Source organism: Lathyrus oleraceus, chromosome 1, assembly GCF_024323335.1.
Source record: "Lathyrus oleraceus cultivar Zhongwan6 chromosome 1, CAAS_Psat_ZW6_1.0, whole genome shotgun sequence".
Classification (NCBI taxonomy): Eukaryota; Viridiplantae; Streptophyta; class Magnoliopsida; order Fabales; family Fabaceae; genus Lathyrus; species Lathyrus oleraceus.
Window position 1 is genome coordinate 440174898 of NC_066579.1, and position 21580 is coordinate 440196477.

At 32.7% G+C, this 21580-nt stretch overlaps 1 protein-coding gene across 1 annotated transcript; it reads left to right on the forward strand.

The window, feature by feature from the left end:
* Positions 1 to 5245: 5245 nt before the first annotated feature.
* LOC127115193 (uncharacterized) lies at positions 5246 to 9349 on the forward strand. The gene is made up of 10 exons (XM_051046794.1): positions 5246 to 5330; positions 5447 to 5571; positions 5627 to 5795; positions 7351 to 7484; positions 7576 to 7688; positions 7759 to 8035; positions 8225 to 8377; positions 8547 to 8626; positions 8724 to 8773; positions 8972 to 9349. Exons 1-10 carry the CDS (start codon positions 5246 to 5248, stop codon positions 9103 to 9105), a joined length of 1320 nt encoding a protein of 439 aa, XP_050902751.1. The 3' UTR covers positions 9106 to 9349.
* Positions 9350 to 21580: the final 12231 nt, after the last annotated feature.

Genomic DNA, 21580 nt, shown 5'->3' on the forward strand with positions numbered 1-21580 from the left:
TACCCTTCTCCCCGGCAAAGTCGTCAGCAGAGTTGTGATTGCTCTCCATCAGAATACTTAATCCCTTCAGCAGAGCAGTGTTTATTGTTCCTACTCAGCGGTTGTTTGGGTTTTCTGGAAGATTCAGTGGTTGTTTGGGTTGATATCCCAGTATTTCATCCATTTCTCCCCAGCTTAGTCTGCAGAGGGGTTGTTGTGGCAGTTTCTGCCTGCTGAAAGCTCCGTATCCCAGAAGGGTCGGTTGGTGGTCTATCATCCAGAGATTTGGTTGATTTCCTGATGCTTTTGATCCCCAGTAGAGTGGCTTATGCGGCAGAATCTACTTGTGTGATCGGTTGGTTATGTATGTTCTTCCCAAGTAGAGTGGCTTGTTGCAGAATCTACTTGTGTGATTCATTCTCCTTCAGTGGGTTGTTCCCCAGTGGAGTCATTTTCGGATGTGCTTTCGTTGCAGTGAACTTTTGTTTCCCAGTTGATACTGGAATCCCCTGCAGATACCTCGGGATTACTCCTTTTCCCCAACAGATTTGTCTTTGTGGCTGTTTCTGCCTGTTGTGACTTTCTGTGCCCTGGTTGGGAATTTTGCTGATCCATCGCTCAAAGATTTGGTATTTTCTTGATATCTCTTGTTTTGCCTCCCCGCAGATCTTTGCTTTTTAGCGCAGGGATCTTCAGCAGATTGGCTCTCCAGTTGGTTTTCCTCTGGAAGTATAATATCGGGCGTTTGATTCCTGGACCTATTTGTGTTAGATATGTCTGTTTTGTCAGCATTCATCAAACATAAATCACGCATATTCATGCATACTTTCAACATTCAGATATTCATGTTGCATTTTTGCCATATATCCTTTGTTTGTTATTCCCTGCTAAGGGTAATATAGATCTCTTTATAGATCTCCTTAAGCAGATGTCGGGTGGTTAATCTCTCCATATAGAGTCAGCCCGTAAGCAGAAAGTGTCTGTCTTTTCCTTCTGCAGTTCCCCACTAAGATATATCCTCGTGGATGACGGTTTCTTCCGTTTCCTCCCAACACATATATTGGGATGGATTTTCCTATTGAGTTATATCCTCATTAGGACGTGTCTTGATTCAGTCTGTCTTTTCGGATTATTCCCGATTTGGCGTTTGTCAGCGGTTTCTTGTGCTTCCCTGTGGAATTTTTCTATTCCCCAGCGGAATCTTTTCGGGCCTATACCCTTATACCGGTAGTTGTAAGTCCTATTTTCCTTGCCCTTTTAGCGGAATTGGTGGTTATATACCTTTTATTCCTCAGCAAGAGTTTGTGGTTTGTTATAAACCCTATTTTTGTTTCCCGTGCGGATTTGTGATTTCTTTCATTCCCCACGTGGATTTGTGTTTATCCCCATCAGAGTATGGCTACTACCCCGTATTCGGTAGTCGTAAGTCCTACTTTCCCCTATCAGAGGTAACCTTTGTAGTTCGTTCTGGTTGATGATGGATGTTGTGCTGTTGTGGTTTTATCCCCAACGGAGTTTGCGTTTCCCTGTGGATTAAGTTGGATAAGTGCTCAGTGTTTGGCCTTCATTCATTCCTATCCCCAGTGGAGTCTGTGGTCTTCTACCCCGTATTCGGTAGTTGTAAATCCTTTCGCTGTGGTTTTTTCTCCTTAGGGGAGTTTGTGCCTTGTGGTACAGGTGGATGATTGTCGGTTGCTAGCAATTTTATCCCCAGTAAATCTTCTGGATCATTGCCGTTTGCTCGCAATGTTATCCTTTTGAAGTCGCCAGTGGGTCTTTTCACCGTTTGCTAGTGATTTGTTCCCCGGATCATTGATTGTTTATCAATGCCTCCCCAGCTAGTCCTTGTGGGTAATTGCCGGATGCTTGCAATTCATCCCCAGCGGGTTTTCTTTCATTTACCCATTTATTGGTAATGTTGTTGCTCCCTTTGATTGGTCATCATTATATACCTAGTTGGTATCCCGATGCCTTTCTTTTCGGTCGATTTATCCTTTATTAACCCAGTAACCGGTTGTGGATAATCTTCCATGCGAGTATATTATTCACGTTCTGACGATAATGAATAATATATCTCATGCACTCTTCAGTCGAAGCCTTTTGTGTTTCTCTGGTCGAGTAAGATTCGTTATTTCCCTCTGCGGAATCGAATATTCTTTGTTGTTGGATAATTGCCGGATGCTTGCGATTTATCCCTTTGAGTTGTCTTTCGTTTACCCGGATGCTTGGTATCGATTGTCTCTCTTCGTGGTTAGTCACCTATTATATACCTCGGTATCTCTGGTGTCTTTTCCTTTCGAGTATATTATTCACGTTCTGACGGTAATGAATAATATGTCTCATGCGTTCTGACGGTAATGAATAAGTATCTAAGATGTCAAAGGGCTTAACATTGATAAGCTATATAAGCATTTATCTTATGTTTTAAAAAATCGGTGTGAGACTTAATATAGAACATTATTCAAATTACACGAAATGAGCATGACATGGTGAAGTGACAAAAAAAAAGACCTATGTCACATAGAGTTGAACATGATGGATGAATGCTATTTTAGAAGATATAATTTGTGATATTGGAGTAGATGCTTTTAAGAAAACTCATGTGGAAGATACTTTGCAAAGAGACCTCGAAGAGCCGTTATATTCAGGATGCAAATTTTTTACAAGATTGTCAGTTATATTAAGATTATTTAATCTTAAGGAAAAAGGTGGATGAATGAATCAAAGTTTCACTAAATTGCTTGAATTGTAGAAAGAAATGTTTCTAGAAGGTAACATGTTGCCGAACCGTAGTTATGAGACCAAGAGATATTGCGTCCAATGGGTTTGGACTATGTCCAAATACATGCATGTCATAATGATTGCATATTATATATGGAAAGGTATGAAAACTTGAAGGAGTGCTCGAGGTGTATGGAGTCACACTACAAGAAGAAGGACACCATTGTTGAAGATGATGATGATGTAACTAGAAAAGGTGTTCATTCCAAGGTGATGTGGTACCTAGCAATAATTTAAAGGTTCAAGAGACAGTTTGCTAATGTGAATGAAGCAAAGAATACTAGATGACATGCAGATGAAAGATTATGTGATGGAAAGATTCTCCATGTAGCTTATTCATTGCAATGGAAAGAAATTGATTTGTTATTTCCAGATTTTGCTCATGAGTCAAGGAACCTTATACTTGGACTTTCCACCGACGGAATGAACCCGTTTGGTAATTTGAGTACTAACCATACTTCATGGTATGCTCTTCTTATAATTTAAAACCTATCTCCTTGGTTGTGCATGAAGCCAAATATATGAAGTTATTAATGATGATTTCGCTTTCAAAACAACCAGGAAACGACATAAATATTTATTTAAAGATATTGATTAAAAATTTAAGAATTTTGTGGGAGGAAAGTGTTGATGTTAATGATGCATATACAAATTATAATTTTAAGTTGTGTGTCATGTTGTTTTACACAATCAATGACTTTTTTGCATACAGTAATTTGTCTGGATACAACGTCAATGGACATAAAGCATGTCTAATATGTGAAGATGATACATGCTTCCACCAATTAAAAAAAATGATAAAATATTGTTTACCTTGGACATTGAAAATTTCTAAGACCTAATCATCCATACCGTAGATTGCAGAAGACTTTTAATAGAAAACATGAGTTTGGTATCACTCCAAAGCCCTTAATCAGGAAGGAAGTTTATAAAAGACAAAAAAACATTAATTATCTTTGGAAAGAAACGAAAAAGGGCTAGTGGAGAAAAATATTTAGAAAAAGAGGTCAGTGTTCTTTGATTTTCCATATTGGTCTAGCCTCGTTGTAAGACATTGTCTTGATATGAGGCACGTGGAGAAAAATGCATGTGATAGTTTCATTGAAACACCTCTAAACATTAAAGATAAGATAAAAGGTACTAAGAAATCCCGTGAATATATGGTGGTGATGAATATAAGAGTTAGCCTAACAAAAATAGGAAATATAACATATTTCCCCAGCATGTCACACTCTGTCTAAAAAAGAAAAAAAGTTTTTGTGATTGTTGCAGGGTATCAAAGTCTCCCATGGGTACTCATCAAATATGAATAAACTTGTGTCAATGAATGATCTCCAATTAGCTGGCTTAAAATCTCATGATTGTCATGTTTTGGTGCAACAACTTCTACCAGTGGCTATTAGTGGCATTCTATGAAAAAATGTAATGGTAACTATAACCAAAATTTTCTTATTCTTCAATACTATATGTAGTAAAGTCATTGAACTTGGAAGTTTATATGAGTTGGAACACGAGGTTGCAATTATCTTATGTCAATTAGAGATGTTTTTTGCTCCAACAATTTTTGACATTATGGTTGACTTAATTGTTTATCTAGTAAGGGAGATTAGATTTTATGATCCAATTTATTTACGGTGGATGTATCTGATAGAGTGATATATAAATATCTTTAAAGGATACACAAAGAATCATCACCGTCTGGAAGTTTTGATCATCAAACGGTACATCACAAAATAAAGGCAGAAAATTTTCTTTCAATATTTTTTTTGTTTATATACATTCTATATATATGTATATGTTTTGTTTTTATTATACAAAGTGAGGGAATAAATTACACTATGAAGCAGAAGCAATAAGATATAAACTGCAACATAATTACATATGCATCTATGCTTGTTAATACTCATGAATGTTTCTGAAAATTGTCTTTTTCACGTGATTTTTAAATAAAAAGTCATAAAGGGAATGTAATATTGATGTATGTATATGATAAATAGAGCCATGAAAATGATTTATTTTTTAAATCTAATATGCTTATAGGATAATAATCATGTCATATGAATTAAATCGGTAGATAGATAAATTGAAATTGAAATTGTGAATTTTTTTTTTTGTTAATTACCAAAATAGTCTAATTTATAAAAAAATTATTAGTTAAATTTAAACAATTCAATTGTAGTAAATGATATTATTGAAATATATATTTTATTTATTACATTTTGAATAAAATGCTGCACCTATATTATTTGACATTACCTATTAAAATTAGAAATTTGTTAATTTCTAAAGTGTTCATATTAGTTAAATTTATAATTTCAAATTATTCAATTGAACTATGATCTATAGACTATATGAATTGTTTATGTTCGATAAAATTAGGCATATAAACATTATCTGAAAATTGATGATGTATTACATAGATTTATGAATTTGGACTCTAAAGTAATTAATAAATCATGAGATGTGAAATTTTGAGAACCATATCATGAAGGATATGGAATCCGAGATTCCCACAAATATAGAATCTTGTGAAGAAGATTCTCCACGGGTTATTGAAACACGGGTCGAAAGTTCGTCACTGATTGTTGAAAAACAACCGGAACTTAGAATAAGCAAGAGAGTTCGAAAGGCTAAGGATCTAGCGAACAAAATTGGTAATCAATTTATTTCTTTTATCTAATGGTAGAAAATAGTAAGGATTTTATTTATAAGATTACTATTATTCTTCAAGTGAAAGATGATCCTAAGACTTATAAGGAAACAATAATTTCAAGGGACTCCTCTTGTTTAGAAGAAAGTATCAGTGTGATGGTACACTAAATACCTACAAGTCAAGATTAATGATCAAAGGTTGTTTAAACAAAAGGAACGTATTTATCATTTTGACACATATGCACTAGTAGCAAACACAACGAAAATTAGAGTATCATTTGCATTAGCTTCTTTGCATGATCTTATAGTTTCTCTGATGGTTGTCAAAATAACATTCATAAATAGAGATCTCGATGAAGAGATTTTCATCGAGCAACTAGAAGGTAATTTTGTAATGAAAATTGAAATGAATAACCGCATAAATTTACCTGTATGATCATGTCTTGGTGTATTAACGTGTTTATGTTATGGAAAAATGATATTATCTTTTTTAAATTAAACAAACTCTATTTGTCAATTTTAAGAATGTGGCAAGGTGTTATTAAAATAAGAGTATGATTTGGAATTTAAAAAACCCACATTAGAAGTTAAAAAACAGCATACGTGTTTAGTAAAAATAGTTTTAAAATTTTAATTAAATTTAAACTAAACATTTGAGGATATTTTAGGTATTAAAAATAATATATTTTGGTTTTATATATTGTTATCGATAATAAACTCAAGGATTAGTTTGAAACAATAAAATCACGCCAAAAAGTTATTTTTCATATATATATATATATATATATATATATATATATATATATATATATATATATATATATATATATATATATATTATATATATATTATTACTAAACGGGTCACTGTCTTGTACGTTGGTCCTTTTTTTAATGAACACGCGTGTCAAAAATATAAATGGATATTTTTAATTAGTTTTAATTTTAATTTAAATTATTTGTGTAAGAAACTTGGTGAATAAACTTTATAAATGTGGAAATAAAAATATTGTATAAATGGTGAGAAGTTAAGTTGAGAAGTTATGAGTTTTTTTTTTTGAAATATTGAGAAGTTATTTATTTATGAGATAATTTTAGTAGTAAAAATTAAGAAACTATTTAAGGGACAAAAATAGATCAGCTCAAACAATCATATTCCCTTTCTATATAGTTATAGTTATTGGTGATAACTTCTTCACTTATATTAGAGATATAAGTTAAACTCTTTAACTTTTAAAATGTAACGTTATTGCATTAATTTTACTACACTAAATTATGTTACTCATTTATGTTCATTTGTTGTTAAAGAGTTGAATGCGGAATTAAGATTCTAAGAATTTCTCTAAATAAACAAAAATACTTTCTTTGTAATGCTCTCTTTAACACTAATTTTTCTATTAGTAGAATACACATTTGAGTTATTCGTTATAAAAATAAATTTTGTCTAAGGTAGTAGCATTTATATATGATAAATCTATTAATAGAGTAAATATTACAATTAATGTTTAAAAATAGTATTTTTTTAGCATTTTTCAAAAGAAGACAAATAGCCTCAAAGTTTGATAGGGACCTAGAGTCACTTTGGACTTTCGCTTTGACTAGTTTAAGTTCTGATTAGCAGGAGACAAATTTCTTCAAATTATGGTCTTTAGAGGTTACTTCTTCAGAGTCTAGTCTTTAGACGTTGTCTTCTTCAGAGTCTAGTCTTCAGCTTCTGATCCTTCAGGTTCTGATCTAAAATTTCTCTTTAGATGCTCACAGTCAGAATAAATCCTTAAATTATTCTTAAAATTTTAGTTTATGATCCTGCACACTTGAATAAATATTAATATACCCAATTGTTCTATAAATAATTTGTAATCATGAAAAGTTAAGGGATATGATGCAAACCAAATATGTTCCAACAATGCTTATTAGTTTATATGATTTTATTATGCAGTGTTGGCTTCATGGTTTAGATTAAAATATCCTCATTTGACTATTGGTGCTTTGGCCTCATCTGCTCCTATCCTCAGCACTGATGATATCGTTCATCCCAATGCTTATATGGATGTTGTTTCAAGGGATTTTAAAGTAATTTGCCATGCTATATTTTCTTTTTAAATGTATTTATGAAAAATAATTATTAAAAATTTGCGTTATGAATAATCGATTTTGTTTTCAGGAAGTCAGTGACACGTGTTATGAAACAATACTTAATTCTTGGTCTGAAATTGACAGAGTAACTTCTGAAACAAACGGTCTTTCTATTCTTAGCAAAAAATTCAACACCTGCAGGTAACAAAAAAAATATTAATTTGATTATAGCAAGTAAATAAAATATTTTAATGTTATCTATTTCTTGCAGTCCATTGAACAACTCTTCTGAATTGTCTGGTTATTTAGAAAACATGTATGTTTTTGCTGCTCAATACAATCATCCTTCGAGTTCTCCGGTTACTACTATATGTAATGGAATTGATAAAGCTTCTTTTGGAAATGATGTTCTTGATAAAATATATTCTGGCATTGTGGCTTTCATTGGAAATGACACATGTCAAATTAATGATCCTACATCTATATCTGAGACACCTATATCTGAGACTGATATTGAGACTGAGACAAGGATGGGTTGGGGATGGCAGGTATATATAATCTCATTTATAAGTAAATAAATTTATTTTATTAAAATAAGTAAAGTTGGTGAACTATTTTTTGTCATTTTATTAGTTATTTTTATTGATAATATATATTTAAAATATTTTTCTTATAATATTATCTTTTAGATCTATATAAATGATATTATAAAAATAATATAATTTGTTTTAATTTAGATATGTAGCGAATTGGTGGTACGACACGGAATAGGAAATGATACTATGTTTCGACCTTCCCCCTTTGACTTAGAGAAATACATTTCAAATTGCAAGGAAGAATATGACGTTTCTCCTCGCTCACATTGGATTTCTACCTACTATGGAGGCCATGTTAGTTTTTTTTCTTCTCATCTCAAACAATAACTTAATTATTTATACACTCTTTTCTTAAGACAAAATTTATATTTAAATCTTATTTTCAATTGCATTGATACAAAAATACAAAATATGTATTTTCTTAAATTATTAATGATAAAAATTAACGTGTGATTAATATCAGAATTTGAAGACGATTCTTCAAAGATTTGGAAGTAATATTATTTTTTCAAATGGGTTACAAGATCCTCTTAGTAGTGGCGGGTAAGAACCATATATAAAATCTAAAGTTATATTCATCTTTAATTATTTTTGAATCAAATATATCAAATTAAAATATTGTTGTTTTTACACATTTCAGAATTCTACACGACCTATCAAAAAGTATTGTTGCTATATATACAAAAAAAGGTATGCCGCCTTTTATATATATATATATATATATATATATATATATATATATATATATATATATATATATATATATATATATATATATATATATATATATTATTAAGTCACTTTTCTAATTTTTTATTGAGAGTTAAAACGAGAAAAAGACACAATCATTTCACTTAATCATAAATTTAATAATTATTCATTTTTCAGGATCTCATTGTCTAGATATTCAGTCTTCATCACCGAGTGATCCAGTATGGCTGATTAAACAAAGAAAACAAGAAGTCAAGATTATAAAACGGTGGATTGCACAATATTACACTGATCTTGATGCACTCCATTGAGTACCACATTTCCAAAATAATTTATTTATAGAATAAAAAAAACAGTGTGTTTATTAACTATTGTCATGCACTTGTCAGAGTAGTGTTTGATATTCTTATGAATCGTTGTGATCGTTTTCTCTTTATGTGTCCTTAGACTTTTTTTATGTATAAGATATAATAATAGTAATCATCTCTGATGATTACAATTTTATATTGATCATGAATAATATACTATGGAAACTATCATTTGGAAAAAACAAAAGTTTAAGTTTTATACATAGTTAGTAAATCACAACTAATCAACCATTAATATCTTTTAAATTTATTTAAAATCAACTTTATTGTAATAACATGTATTTACTTGTTGTAAAGGTAATCTTAAGAAATAAATGGAATTTCCCAGCTAAATTTTCTAGAAGGGAGACATGATCGCCTAGCAAATCCTCACTTTATGCAAACAAGCTCAAAACACAATTTAAATTTTTTTTGACACATTTACACTAAAGGAAACAAAAAAGAATGACCAAGGAAAACAAGGTGGATCAACTCAAGGATTTGATTTACTAAGCTTTGGATGTAATATTTGTTATAAATTATTAATAATTAATAATTTTGAAGTGTTGTAGTAGACGGTTTGTATTTTGAATTTTGAAATAGGAAATAGTTCGTGAAGTGTTGTAGAATACGAAACAATACAATATTTAAAAACTGTTGGTGTAGACGAAATAGTGCAACATTTAGTAAAAAGTAATGTTGTGAGCGAAACAATGCAATATTTGAAAAGTGTTGTTGTAGAAGAAATAGTGTAATATTGAGCAAAAGTGTGGTTGAAAGTGTGTATTTTATTAAGGGTCGCAAGTTTATGAAAAATATGTTTGACCTATAAATTTAGCATTATGGATTCAGAAAAATACATTAGAAAAACCTATCTTCTTCACACAAAATTACGGATTTCATCTTCCCTACATTCGAGTTTTCATCGATCTTGTCGCAAATTCGAGTATATGTTGAATTATCCTAGATATTTCTATATAGAAACTCTAAGACAAACTGAGTGCTTGAAATACTATAAAAAAAGTGATTCACTCACGATTTTAGTCTCTACCATTTGATTTATAATTTAATTCTTTAATAATTTTATAGTATTTTGTTTAATGCCAACCGAGATTTCAATTTCAAACATCAAATTATGAACTATTGAGTCGTGGACACATTTTGAACACAAGAAGAAACACTCTTACGAATTCGAATATATTTTATTATTCCTTATAAAAAATTAAAGCAATATAAAAATAATAATATCAAATATCCAAATACGAAATTTTATAAACAATTAGTATAAGAACATGATTTCTAATATTTTAATTTTCAGATAATAATTAATGGATATGAAATGAATATATAATTCATGAATAAAAAAGAAATTATATGTATATATAATTGAAACAGTAATGGTACAAATTTAAGTTAATACATTACTAACTTTGGACATCAATATCAATGTGAAAAAGTAGTATGTATTGAAAATCAATATATACTTGTAATTAAGGATTAAAATTTTGAAAAAACAACTATGCTATATTATATTCTCATTAAATTGTATTTCCCAATACCTTAATATAATTAAATTCGTACGTGGTAGCGGAATTTAATTTAATTGAATTCAAAATAAAGGCAGAAAATTTTCTTTCAATATTTTTTTTGTTTATATACATTCTATATATGTATATCTTTTGTTTTTATTATACAAAGTGAGGGAATAAATTACACTATGAAGCAGAAGCAATAAGATATAAACTGCAACATAATTACATATGCATCTATGCTTGTTAAAACTCATGAATGTTTCTGAAAATTGTCTTTTTCACATGATTTTTAAATAAAAAGTCATAAAGGGAATGTAATATTGATGTATGTATATGATAAATAGAGCCATGAAAATGATTTATTTTTTAAATCTAATATGCTTATAGGATAATAATCATGTCATATGAATTAAATCGGTAGATAGATAAATTGAAATTGAAATTGTGAAGATTTTTTTTTATGTTAATTACCAAAATAGTCAAATTTATATTATTAGTTAAATTTAAACAATTCAATTGTAGTAAATGATATTATTGAAATATATATTTTATTTATTACATTTTGAATAAAATGTTGCACCTATATTATTTGACATTATCTATTAAAATTAGAAATTTGTTAATTTCTAAAGTGTTCATATTAGTTAAATTTATAATTTTAAATTATTCAATTGAACTATGATCTATAGACTATATGAATTGTTTATGTTCGATAAAATTAGGCATATAAACATTATCTGAAAATTGATGATGTATTATATAGACTTCTGAATTTGGAGTCTAAAGTAATTAATAAATCATGAGATGTGGAATTTTGAGAACCATATCATGAAGGATATGGAATCCGAGATTCCCACAAATATAGAACCTCGTGACGAAGATTCTCCACGGGTTATTGAAACATGGTTCGAAAGTTCGTCACTGATTGTTGAAAAACAACCAGAACTTAGAATAAGCAAGAGAGTTCGAAAGGCTAAGGATCTAGCGAACAAAATTGATAATCAATTTATTTCTTTTATCTTATGGTAGGAAATAGTAAGGATTTTATTTATAAGATTATTATTATTCTTCAAGTGAAAGATGATCCTAAGACTTATAAGGAAGTAATAATTTCAAGGGACTCCTCTTGTTTAGAAGAAAGTATGATAGTGTGATGGTACACTAAATACCTACAAGTCAAGATTAATGATCAAAGGTTGTTTAAACAAAAGGAACGTGTTTATCATTTTGACACATATGCACTAGTAGCAAACACAACGAAAATTAGAGTATCATTTGCATTAGCTTCTTTGCATGATCTTATAGTTCCTCCGATGAATGTCAAAATAACATTCATAAATAGAGATCTCGATGAAGAGATTTTCATCGAGCAACTAGAAAGTAATTTTGTAATGAAAATTGAAATGAATATACATAATAACCACATAAATTTACCTGTATGATCATGTCTTGGTGTATTAACGTGCTTATGTTATGGAAAAATGATATTATCTTTTTAAAATTAAACAAACTCTATTTGTCAATTTTTATGAATGTGGCAAGGTGTTATTAAAATAAGAGTATGATTTGGAATTTAAAAAACTCACATTAGAAGTTAAAAAACAACATACGTGTTTAGTAAAAATAGTTTTTAAATTTTAATTAAATTTAAACTAAACATTTGAGGATATTTTAGGTATTAAAAATAAACTACATCAGAAATATATTTTGGTTTTATATATTGTTATCGATAATAAACTCAGGGGTTAGTTTGAAACAATAAAATCACTCCAAAAAGTTATTCTCCATATATATATATATATATATATATATATATATATATATATATATATATATATATATATATATATATATATATTTATTATATATTATTATTACTAAACGGTCATTGTCTTGTACGTTTGTTCCTTTTTTTTAATGAACACACGTGTCAAAATTATAAATGGATATTTTTAATTAGTTTTGATTTTAATTTAAATTATTTGTGTAAGAAATTTGGCGAATAAACTTTATAGATGTGAAAATAAAATTTTTGTATAAATTGTGAGAAGTTAAGCTAAGAAGTTATCAGTTTTTTTTTTTTGAAATATTGAGAGGTTATTCATTTATGAGATAATTTTAGTAGTAAAAATTAAGAAATTATTTAAGGGACAAAAATAGATCAGCTCAAACAATCATATTCCTTTTCTATATAGTTATAGTTATTGGTGTTAACTTCTTCACTTATATTAGAGATATAAGTTAAACTCTCTAACTTTTAAAATGTAACCTCATTGCATTAATTTTACTACACTAAATTATATTACTCATTTATGTTCATTTGTTGTTAAAGAGTTAAATGCCTAATTAAGATTTTAAGAATTTCTCTAAATAAACAAAAATACTTTCTTTGTAATGCTCTCTTTAAAACTCATTTTTCTATTAGTAGAATACATATGTGAGTCATTCGCTATAAAAATAAATTTCGTCTAAAGTAGTAGCATTTATATATGATAAATCTATTAATAGAGTAAATATTACAATTAATGTTTAAAAATAGTGTTTTTTTAGCATTTTCCAAAAGAAGACAAAGTAGTCTCAAAGTCTGGCACTGACCTATTAGAGTCACTTTGGACTTTCGCTTTGACTAGTTTAAGTTCTGATCAGCAGAGGCGGACTTCTTCAAACTATGGTCTTTAGAGGCTACTTCTTTAGAGTCTAGTCTTCAGACGTTGTATTCTTTAGAGTCTAGTCTTCAGCTTCTGATCCTTCAGATTCTAATCTAAAAATTTTCTTTAGATGCTCACAGTTAGAACCAATCCTTAGATTATTCCTAAAATTTTAGTTTATGATCCTGTACACTTGAATAAATATTAATATACCCAATGGTTCTTCAAATAATTTGTAATCATGAAAAGTTAAGGGATATGATGCAAACCAAATCTGTACCAACAAAATTCCCCATCATCCGACCGCCACCACTCTTCCACGAAACTCTATCCTTCTATACTAACACCCACATGCTAACCTTCCACCGTAATGTTTATCATTTCCATTCATTCAAACTCTCTCAACTTCTTCAATGTACTTTTTTTATTTCTTCAAGATTCAAAACTTTCCTTTTTTTTTTAAAATTGTTTATTTATTATACATAATTTTATCTTCAATTTACTTAGTTGAAACCAATGTCGATGGATTATTAAATACACACAAACTACAATTATGTTTAACTTGTGTTCAGTCTTATTTTAGTTTTAATATCTAATCTTTAATAATTAATCTATACCCTCATATTAAAAAAAATTCGAAATAAATGATCATTTTTTTATATATGAACATGTTAAAAAACTGCTAAAATTTCAATATTTTTTCATAAAATTAATTTTAAAATATATATATTTTAAAGAAATTATTTAAATTATTGTGTTGCAATATTTAATGAAAATATTTAAGTTATATGATGTAAACATTATACTTTACTTTATACCATATAAGTTTGGAATTATTATTCTAGTTTAAGGAAAAGTCTATTTTTTTTATAAATATAGAGATAAGATAATTTTTTACTCTATAGATCCATGGCCTTCCCAACAAGTAACTGTAGGTTGGGTGGATATCCATTACTTGAAAAGTAATTTGAAAATCACTCGTAAATATCTTAACTGGAAGGTCCACTTCACCGATAACCGTTTTGCGCGAACCGTCAAAAGCTTTGACGATTACACCGCTATACCTCATAGGCGCTCCTTGGTATGATAGCTTTGACAGAGTTGACTTCGGCAACACATTCAGTGACGACCCGGTGTCAACAAGCACATTTGACAAAGCATCCTCTTTGCAATTCATAGAAATATGCAAAGCCAGATTATGATTTCTGCTCTCCTCAGGGAGTTCTTCATCACAGAAGCTAAGATTATTGCAAGAAGTGATGTTAGCTACGATATGATCGAATTGATCCACTGTAACATCATGTTCTACAAAATCTTGTTCCAGAACTCTTTGCAGTGCTTCTCTCTGCGCTTCAAAATTCATGAGCAGAGATAACACTGAGATTTTTGAGGGGGTTTGGAGCAGCTGCTCTACCACATTAAACTCACTCCTTTTGATCAATCGAAGTACCTCATCATCATTGTTAGCCTTCAAATCGTTGGATTCACCAGACTTACCTTTTGAAGCACCAACTGGATCTACAACAGCCACTTCCACCTTCTTTCCAACAACTGATTCTTCCTTATCCTTTGGGAACACCGGCCCAAACACTCGACCACTGCGGGTCACCTTGGTAACATCAGCAATGCTCACCACAAAGCTAGTCGTAGGCAACGGGACTTCTTGACCACCTTCTATCATTGTAGCATTATACTGATACGGCACAACTTTATCAGATGAATATGAGACTGGGCCCTCTAACCGTATAACCAACGACAATACTGATTTATTACTGACATTGTTATTGTTATTGCTGTCGTACTGGATTACCAATCTCGTTGGCTTCTTCGAAATGGGCACTATGACATTCACATCATCATCTACATGACGGGATTGAACAATTTGAATCATGCCTTCATCCATCAGTCGCTGGATGTCCCTTTTCACAACTTCGCAACCCCTCGGGTTAATGTTGCAGATAACACAACTATCATGGTCATGTTCACAATCACTTACCAAACAAACATCCTTATGCATCTGCACCAAGGATCTCCGGATAAAACGCACATCAAAAACCTTAAACTCGCCAGGACAACCATCCACCATACTAACAGAAGAATTTCCATGGGCGGGTAGCGAATTTGCTTTCACATTCGGCGCACGGTCCTCGAAGGACACCATTCCACTCTTCATCAACTTTTGAACCTCATACTTGAGCGGATAACAATTCTCGATATCATGTCCGGGTGCTCCTTGATGAAAAGCACAACGGAGCTCAGGCTTATACCACTATGGAAGTGGTTCTGGAATTTGCGGCGGGTTTCTTGGTTAGATTAGGTTCTTGAGAACCAAAGACGGGTATAATTCTGCATAAGACATAGGAATTGGGTCGTGTAAGACCCCAATTTTGTCCCTAAGATCCCTCATGGCATCATATCATATCATATCATTGCCTCAAGGATCATTGTACACCTTGGCCTCCTTCTCTATGGGTGGGATACCTTTTGAGAGTGATTCTTGATCACCAAGCATATTTTGCATTTGTATATCATTGCTTTTCATTTATTTACTAACCAAAAGTACAAAAATATGTCATCTAACCTTGTTACTTGCAGATGAAGCAACCACTAGGTCAAGACAGTCAAAGGCAGTCATTGAGCAATATATGGTGGCCATTCTTGAAGAATTTGGGCACCATGATCATTCATAAGAGTTCATATGAGTTGTGATATCATTTGGAATCAAGATCTCAAGTGGAAGAGGCTTGAAATTCATCAAGACATTGCTCAGTCAATTGAAACCCTAGCAAAGTCAATTGTGGCCAACTGTGCATTTAATCAGGGATTTGAAGGTGTGAGATGGTTAGAATGACCTCATTCATGTCCATACAAGTCTCATTTGACATTTCAAACATCAACATTGAAGGATTTGAGGTCAGATGAAAACTTTCCAAAAATAGAAAGTGACCTGTAATTTCAAACTGCCAAAAATGGAAAGGTTTTCTCCTCAAGATTACATATCCAAGAATGCTTCAAATGAAATTTTGTCCAACATGAAAGTTGAAGATCTTGCTCTCACCTTTCCAAAAAATCCAAGAACATCCATTTCTCATGTGTGGTTGGCAAGTTATGATCAAATCATTGTCCATGGATTTTGAACTTCAACAAGGCATAACTTTTGCATCAAAAGGCCAATTCATGTGATTCTTTTTTGAGCAATTTTCTCTTGATCCCTACTATCATAATCATGCATCATATTTCACAAATTCTCATCACAAAAAAAGTGTATTTTTCACTTGAATCAATTTGAATTTTGGTGGGAAAATGTCAATTTGAAAAGCATGCATTATTTTCATTTCAAATCAATTCCAATTGCATCAAAACAGAATTTGCAACTTATTTCAAGCCAAATTCACATTGTTCCATTGTCATGCATGCATGAGGGGTATTTTGGCCAAAATGCATAAATCATCTCATTTCACTAATCCTTGAGTTTGGGTTTAAACATGATTAACAAGGTTGATTAGCAGGGAGTATTTAAACCTAATCATAACAGAAAATTGGGGGGAACTTCACAATTTCAGATCCAAAACACTTTTCATCTCAAATTCTCTCAAATTCTCTCAACTTTTGCCATCGAATTTCTTGAGTTCTTTTGCTTTGTTCTTGGTTTATTCATCTTCTACAGGCATAGTTGAAGATCTGTTGAAGCAAAATTGTGAAGAATTCTTGAAGATCGTGGCTGTTGAAACTTGAATATTCACATGGCAGTTGGAGATTTCATCGTGTTCAAGCACTGTTGAGCTGAAGCCTTGCATTCATTCATCTTTTTCATCAACATAGAACATCTGTTTTGACCTTCCAGGCTTTGAATCCAACAAATCAGCTGCTGCATCTTCATAGAGGTACATTAGTTGCTATAGTTCCTTTGAGAACTTGCTTTGCTTTGCTTGATATCATTAGATATGAGGTATAACATCCTCTTCTTCATGTAGTCTGGAAGACCTGGCTTGTTACTTGGCCAGGCACCTATCTGAAGTCCTCCTTAAGAGGCAATGTTTGTGATTGTTTACTTTTGTCCCCAAGCAGGAAAAGTCCTTTGATAAGGCAATTGGTAGAACACAAGAGATGTGTAATCCATCTCCTACTATTCTGTGTGTCATCCCTTTGCTCACATTACATGTTGTAGCATTGTGGATATTAACCCAAGATCTATAGAGTCATTGACTTGTGGAGAGAGTTCCAACTTTCTGAACTCCCACACCTTCTTTCATCTGATGCTCTCCCTGACCAGGGATAAGAGTCATGAGGCACACCCCTCATATCCTTTCATCTGCTTCACCTTAACTCTCAATGTTAAGGTTAAGAGCAACATTTACCCCATTCCAGTTGACTTTAAAGTCTAACCTTGCTTGAGCCTTATTGCTTGTGTATAGTGTGTGCTAACTGAATCATTGATTGTTTATTGCTTCATCCAGCTGTACATATTTGATTGTTTGCCTTTGTGCATTTAGCATCATTAATTGTTCATTATTGCATGATCATCATTTCATATCTTTGTGATCCATTGTTTGTTTGCCCATTGAGGAAGCAATTATAAGTCCATAGATTGGCCTTTGTTCCTATGATATGGAAGGGATAGAGTGTAAGACCATTTCATTGGTCACTCATATCCTCTTTGCTCTTTGCTTGATGCATTTTGTTGGTTGTATGTGAGGATTCGATTGTAAGTCCATGTTGTTGGCATTTGTATTCCTATGATCATCTGTTGGAGTTAGTATAAGTCCAGATAGATTGGTATCTGACATCCATGTTCTATTCTGTTGGAGATTGGTATAAGTCCAGTGATTGGCATCCGGTATCCATTTGTTTTGTTTTGCTTTGTCTGTGAGATTGGTGTAAGTCCAGTGATTGGCATCCGGTATCCGTTGTTTGTTTTAGGAGATTGGTGTAAATCCAGTGATTGGTATCCGGTATCCGCCTTTGTCTGTGAGATTGGTGTAAGACCATTGAGTGGCATCCGGTATCCAGTTGTTTTGTTGTTCATTTGTTATTGCTCATTTGTTGCCTATTCCAAAGGACACACTTGAATCATCCTCTATATGATTTCAAGAGGTGAACCCTTCTGAGAAGTTTTACACTCCATTATCCATCCATTCATTCCCTGTTGTCCTAAACCTTTTCACACATTGCTTTCAAAAACTTGAGATAAATATTGTGCAAACATTCTCACCTCTTTTCAAATTAGAAACCTGGACCTTAAGTCCTTGATTTTCAAACTTCACTTTTGTTAAATACCTCTTTTGAATTGATCTTAATCATACTTTGACCATCCTTTTGTGAATAATCATAATCAATTAACTTCACTCATTCAATTGTTTTGGCTTTGTCCATTCTTGTTAAGTTTTCATGCATTAGCCATAGGTTTCAATTACCATAGTGGTTGATGTAATTCTTACCTTATCCTTAGTGAGTTGATTGTAAGTCTTCCATACTTATTATAGGGTTAACCCCTCACTAGTATGTTGAAGCTGTCCTCGCATGGTGGATTGTTGATTCAGGTTGAGTTTTCTCCCATTGGTAATGAAAAACCTTAGGGCTTGTGTTTTAAAATTGAATCCACTAACTTTTGGAAGTTTTTAGCCGAACTACGGCGTTTTGATCCTTTACCTTTTCATGGAAAGGTACGTAGGCAACGGGTTCATCCGTTCAAACACAAAAATAAATAACTTGTACATTCTTTTCTCATCTTCCCAATCATGTTTGCACAATAAATATTTCATAACAAATAACATTTTCATTCAACAAGTGTGAAAAGGGCTCCCTAGGAGTACCTAGGACGTTTTGGGTGCCTAACACCTTCCCATTGCGTAATTTACCCCTTACCCCGATCTCTAATCTTTTCATTAGTTTTTTATGTGTAAAACTTCTTAGGCTTTTGTTCGCTTTTTAGCCAATCCTTTGGATAAATAAAAGTGCGATGGCGACTCGATTCTTTGTATGCTTTGCTTTTGGTTTAGTCAATAAATCATAAAGTGACGAATACACCGCTACAGAAAAGTGGCGACCCTGCTGGGGAGTAAGTTCCTTGGTGGTATTGCCTACTTTTCACCCTTGTTGTGTGATATATTGTTATTTGTTATATGACATATTTTTGTACAATTTGGGATAACTGTATTGATTGTAATGTTTGAATTGCTTGATATACAATTGCTGTTTGCTTTGGTGATCTCTGTGAGATGAGTTCTATACCCGAACTCGAGTGCACCTTAGGATAGGAGAATGGCATAGTCTTGTTGACTGGTGTGGAGTATTCCTTAGCCAGTTGACTTGCGAGTCCATTCACTTGGTGGAGGTCATGTTGGATTAATAATGTCACACAAGTTATTTGTGGTTAGGCATTATTCTTTCAATCATGTGCCGTAGAAGCCAATGACCTTAGTTTACCAAGCCCCTCTTGGCCTATTTTTAGGACGTAGTGCGGAGGTCGTTCAGATGTAAGTTCTGATGTGATTGTTACGCGATACTACACTCATAAGAGTTTCTCTTGAGAATATTTTTGGAATACGAGTATTCGTTCCTCCGATAATATTCGAAAGATGGGACGATGATTATGGGAACCTCTGATAGAACATGTTTGGCAGGTATAAACCCTAGTACACTCCCTTTGGGTGGTTCCTAACCGAGACTCCATGCTCGTGACTCTCAGCAAACCCGTGATTCATGGTTGAGTCGTTCAGACAACCTTAATATCAATGGAACCTGGGTGTTGATCAGGTGTAAAACCTAAATCCACCAAAACGGATGGTTGATATTAAGGATGTTCGAGCCGGTTCATGTACCGTTAATATCAATGGAACTTGGGTGTTGATAAGGTGAAAACCTAAATCCACCAAAATGGATGATTGATATTAGGGATACAATGAGCTTTCCCATGACCTTTGTCTGGTGTGACTTGCTTGATCCTTGAGTGTGATTGTTGCATTCATGCATTCATGCATTCATCTGCATTTCATGTCATCAGAAAAAAGAGAAAATTTTCAAGGAACTTAAAAGGGTTTATTTGCAATATTTTCAGACATGGAAAGACCGAAAAGGAATACAAAGAAGTACAGTTTCCGACAGTCTGATGTAAAAGAGTTAAGGAATCTGACATCTTATGTATTAGATCCCTTGGGGTTCAAAGCTCGGTATGGGAAGCTTCTGCCTCTGCTGACTACTCAGGTTGATGAGGGATTGATGAGTACTCTAGCTCAGTTCTACGATCCCCTGTATCACTGCTTCTCTTTCCCGGACTTCCAGTTGCTGCCTACCTTGGAGGAGTATTCTCACCTTATTGAGATTCCTATTCTGGATCAGGTGTCGTTCAGTGGCTTAGAGAGTATTTCGACTGCTCGAGAGATTGCAAGTCTGTTGCACATAGATGAAGACTTGATTAAAGCTAATCTGACTACCAAAGGCGGAATTCAGGGTTTTCCTTCCGAGTTCCTTATCGCTCAAGCTACCTTTTATGGGAAGGCCAGGAGTGAGGATGCCTTTGAGGCTTTATTCGTGCTGCTCATCTATGGACTGGTGTTATTTCCCAACTTCGACAAGTTTGTGGACATGAACGCTATTAGGATCTTCTCAGTTCTTAATCCCGTTCCGACTTTGTTGGGTGATGCCTATGTCTCTTTGCATCTGAGGAATGCAAAGGGTGGAGGAGTTATTGTCTGCTGTTTGCCTTTGCTGTACAAGTGGTTTATTTCGCACTTACCGCAGACAGTTGCTTTCAAGGAGAACAAGGGATGTCTACGGTGGTCTCAGAGACTTATGTCTCTCACTAATGATGATATCTCTTGGTATGATCGCGTGTATGATACCGTTCAGATCATTGATTATTGTGGTGAATTCCCTAATGTGCCTCTTCTCGATACATGTGGTGGGATCAGCTACAATCCCATATTAGCACGTCGTCAGCTTGGGTTCCCCCTAAAGGATAAACCTCAAAACATTCTGTTAGAAGGTGTGTTCTTTCAGGAGGGTAAAGATCCCCAAGGCCTGAAAGCCAGATTTGTCCGTGCTTGGCGCAGTATTCACAAGAAGAGTAGGAATGAATTGGGTCCAAAGAACTGCATTGCTTTGGAGCCATATACTTCGTGGGTCAGACAGAGAGCTGCCGAGTACCTGATGCCATATGATCATCCGATACCTACACCTTTGGATGTGGTTGGGCCTTCAACCCTCCCTATCCAACGTGTAGAGGAGTTGAGGGAAGAAGACCTTTCACGTGCTTGGATC

What these genes read in the sequence shown, in the direction of transcription:
- LOC127115193 (XM_051046794.1), top strand. Translation starts at nt 5,246, where the DNA reads ATGAAGGATATGGAATCCGAGATTCCCACAAATATAGAATCTTGTGAA. An exon ending in TATTGAAACACGGGTCGAAA is followed by an intron (nt 5,331 to 5,446) that starts GTTCGTCACTGA and finishes ATCTAATGGTAG; the next exon opens with AAAATAGTAAGGATTTTATT. An exon ending in TTTCATCGAGCAACTAGAAG is followed by an intron (nt 5,796 to 7,350) that starts GTAATTTTGTAA and finishes TTTATTATGCAG; the next exon opens with TGTTGGCTTCATGGTTTAGA.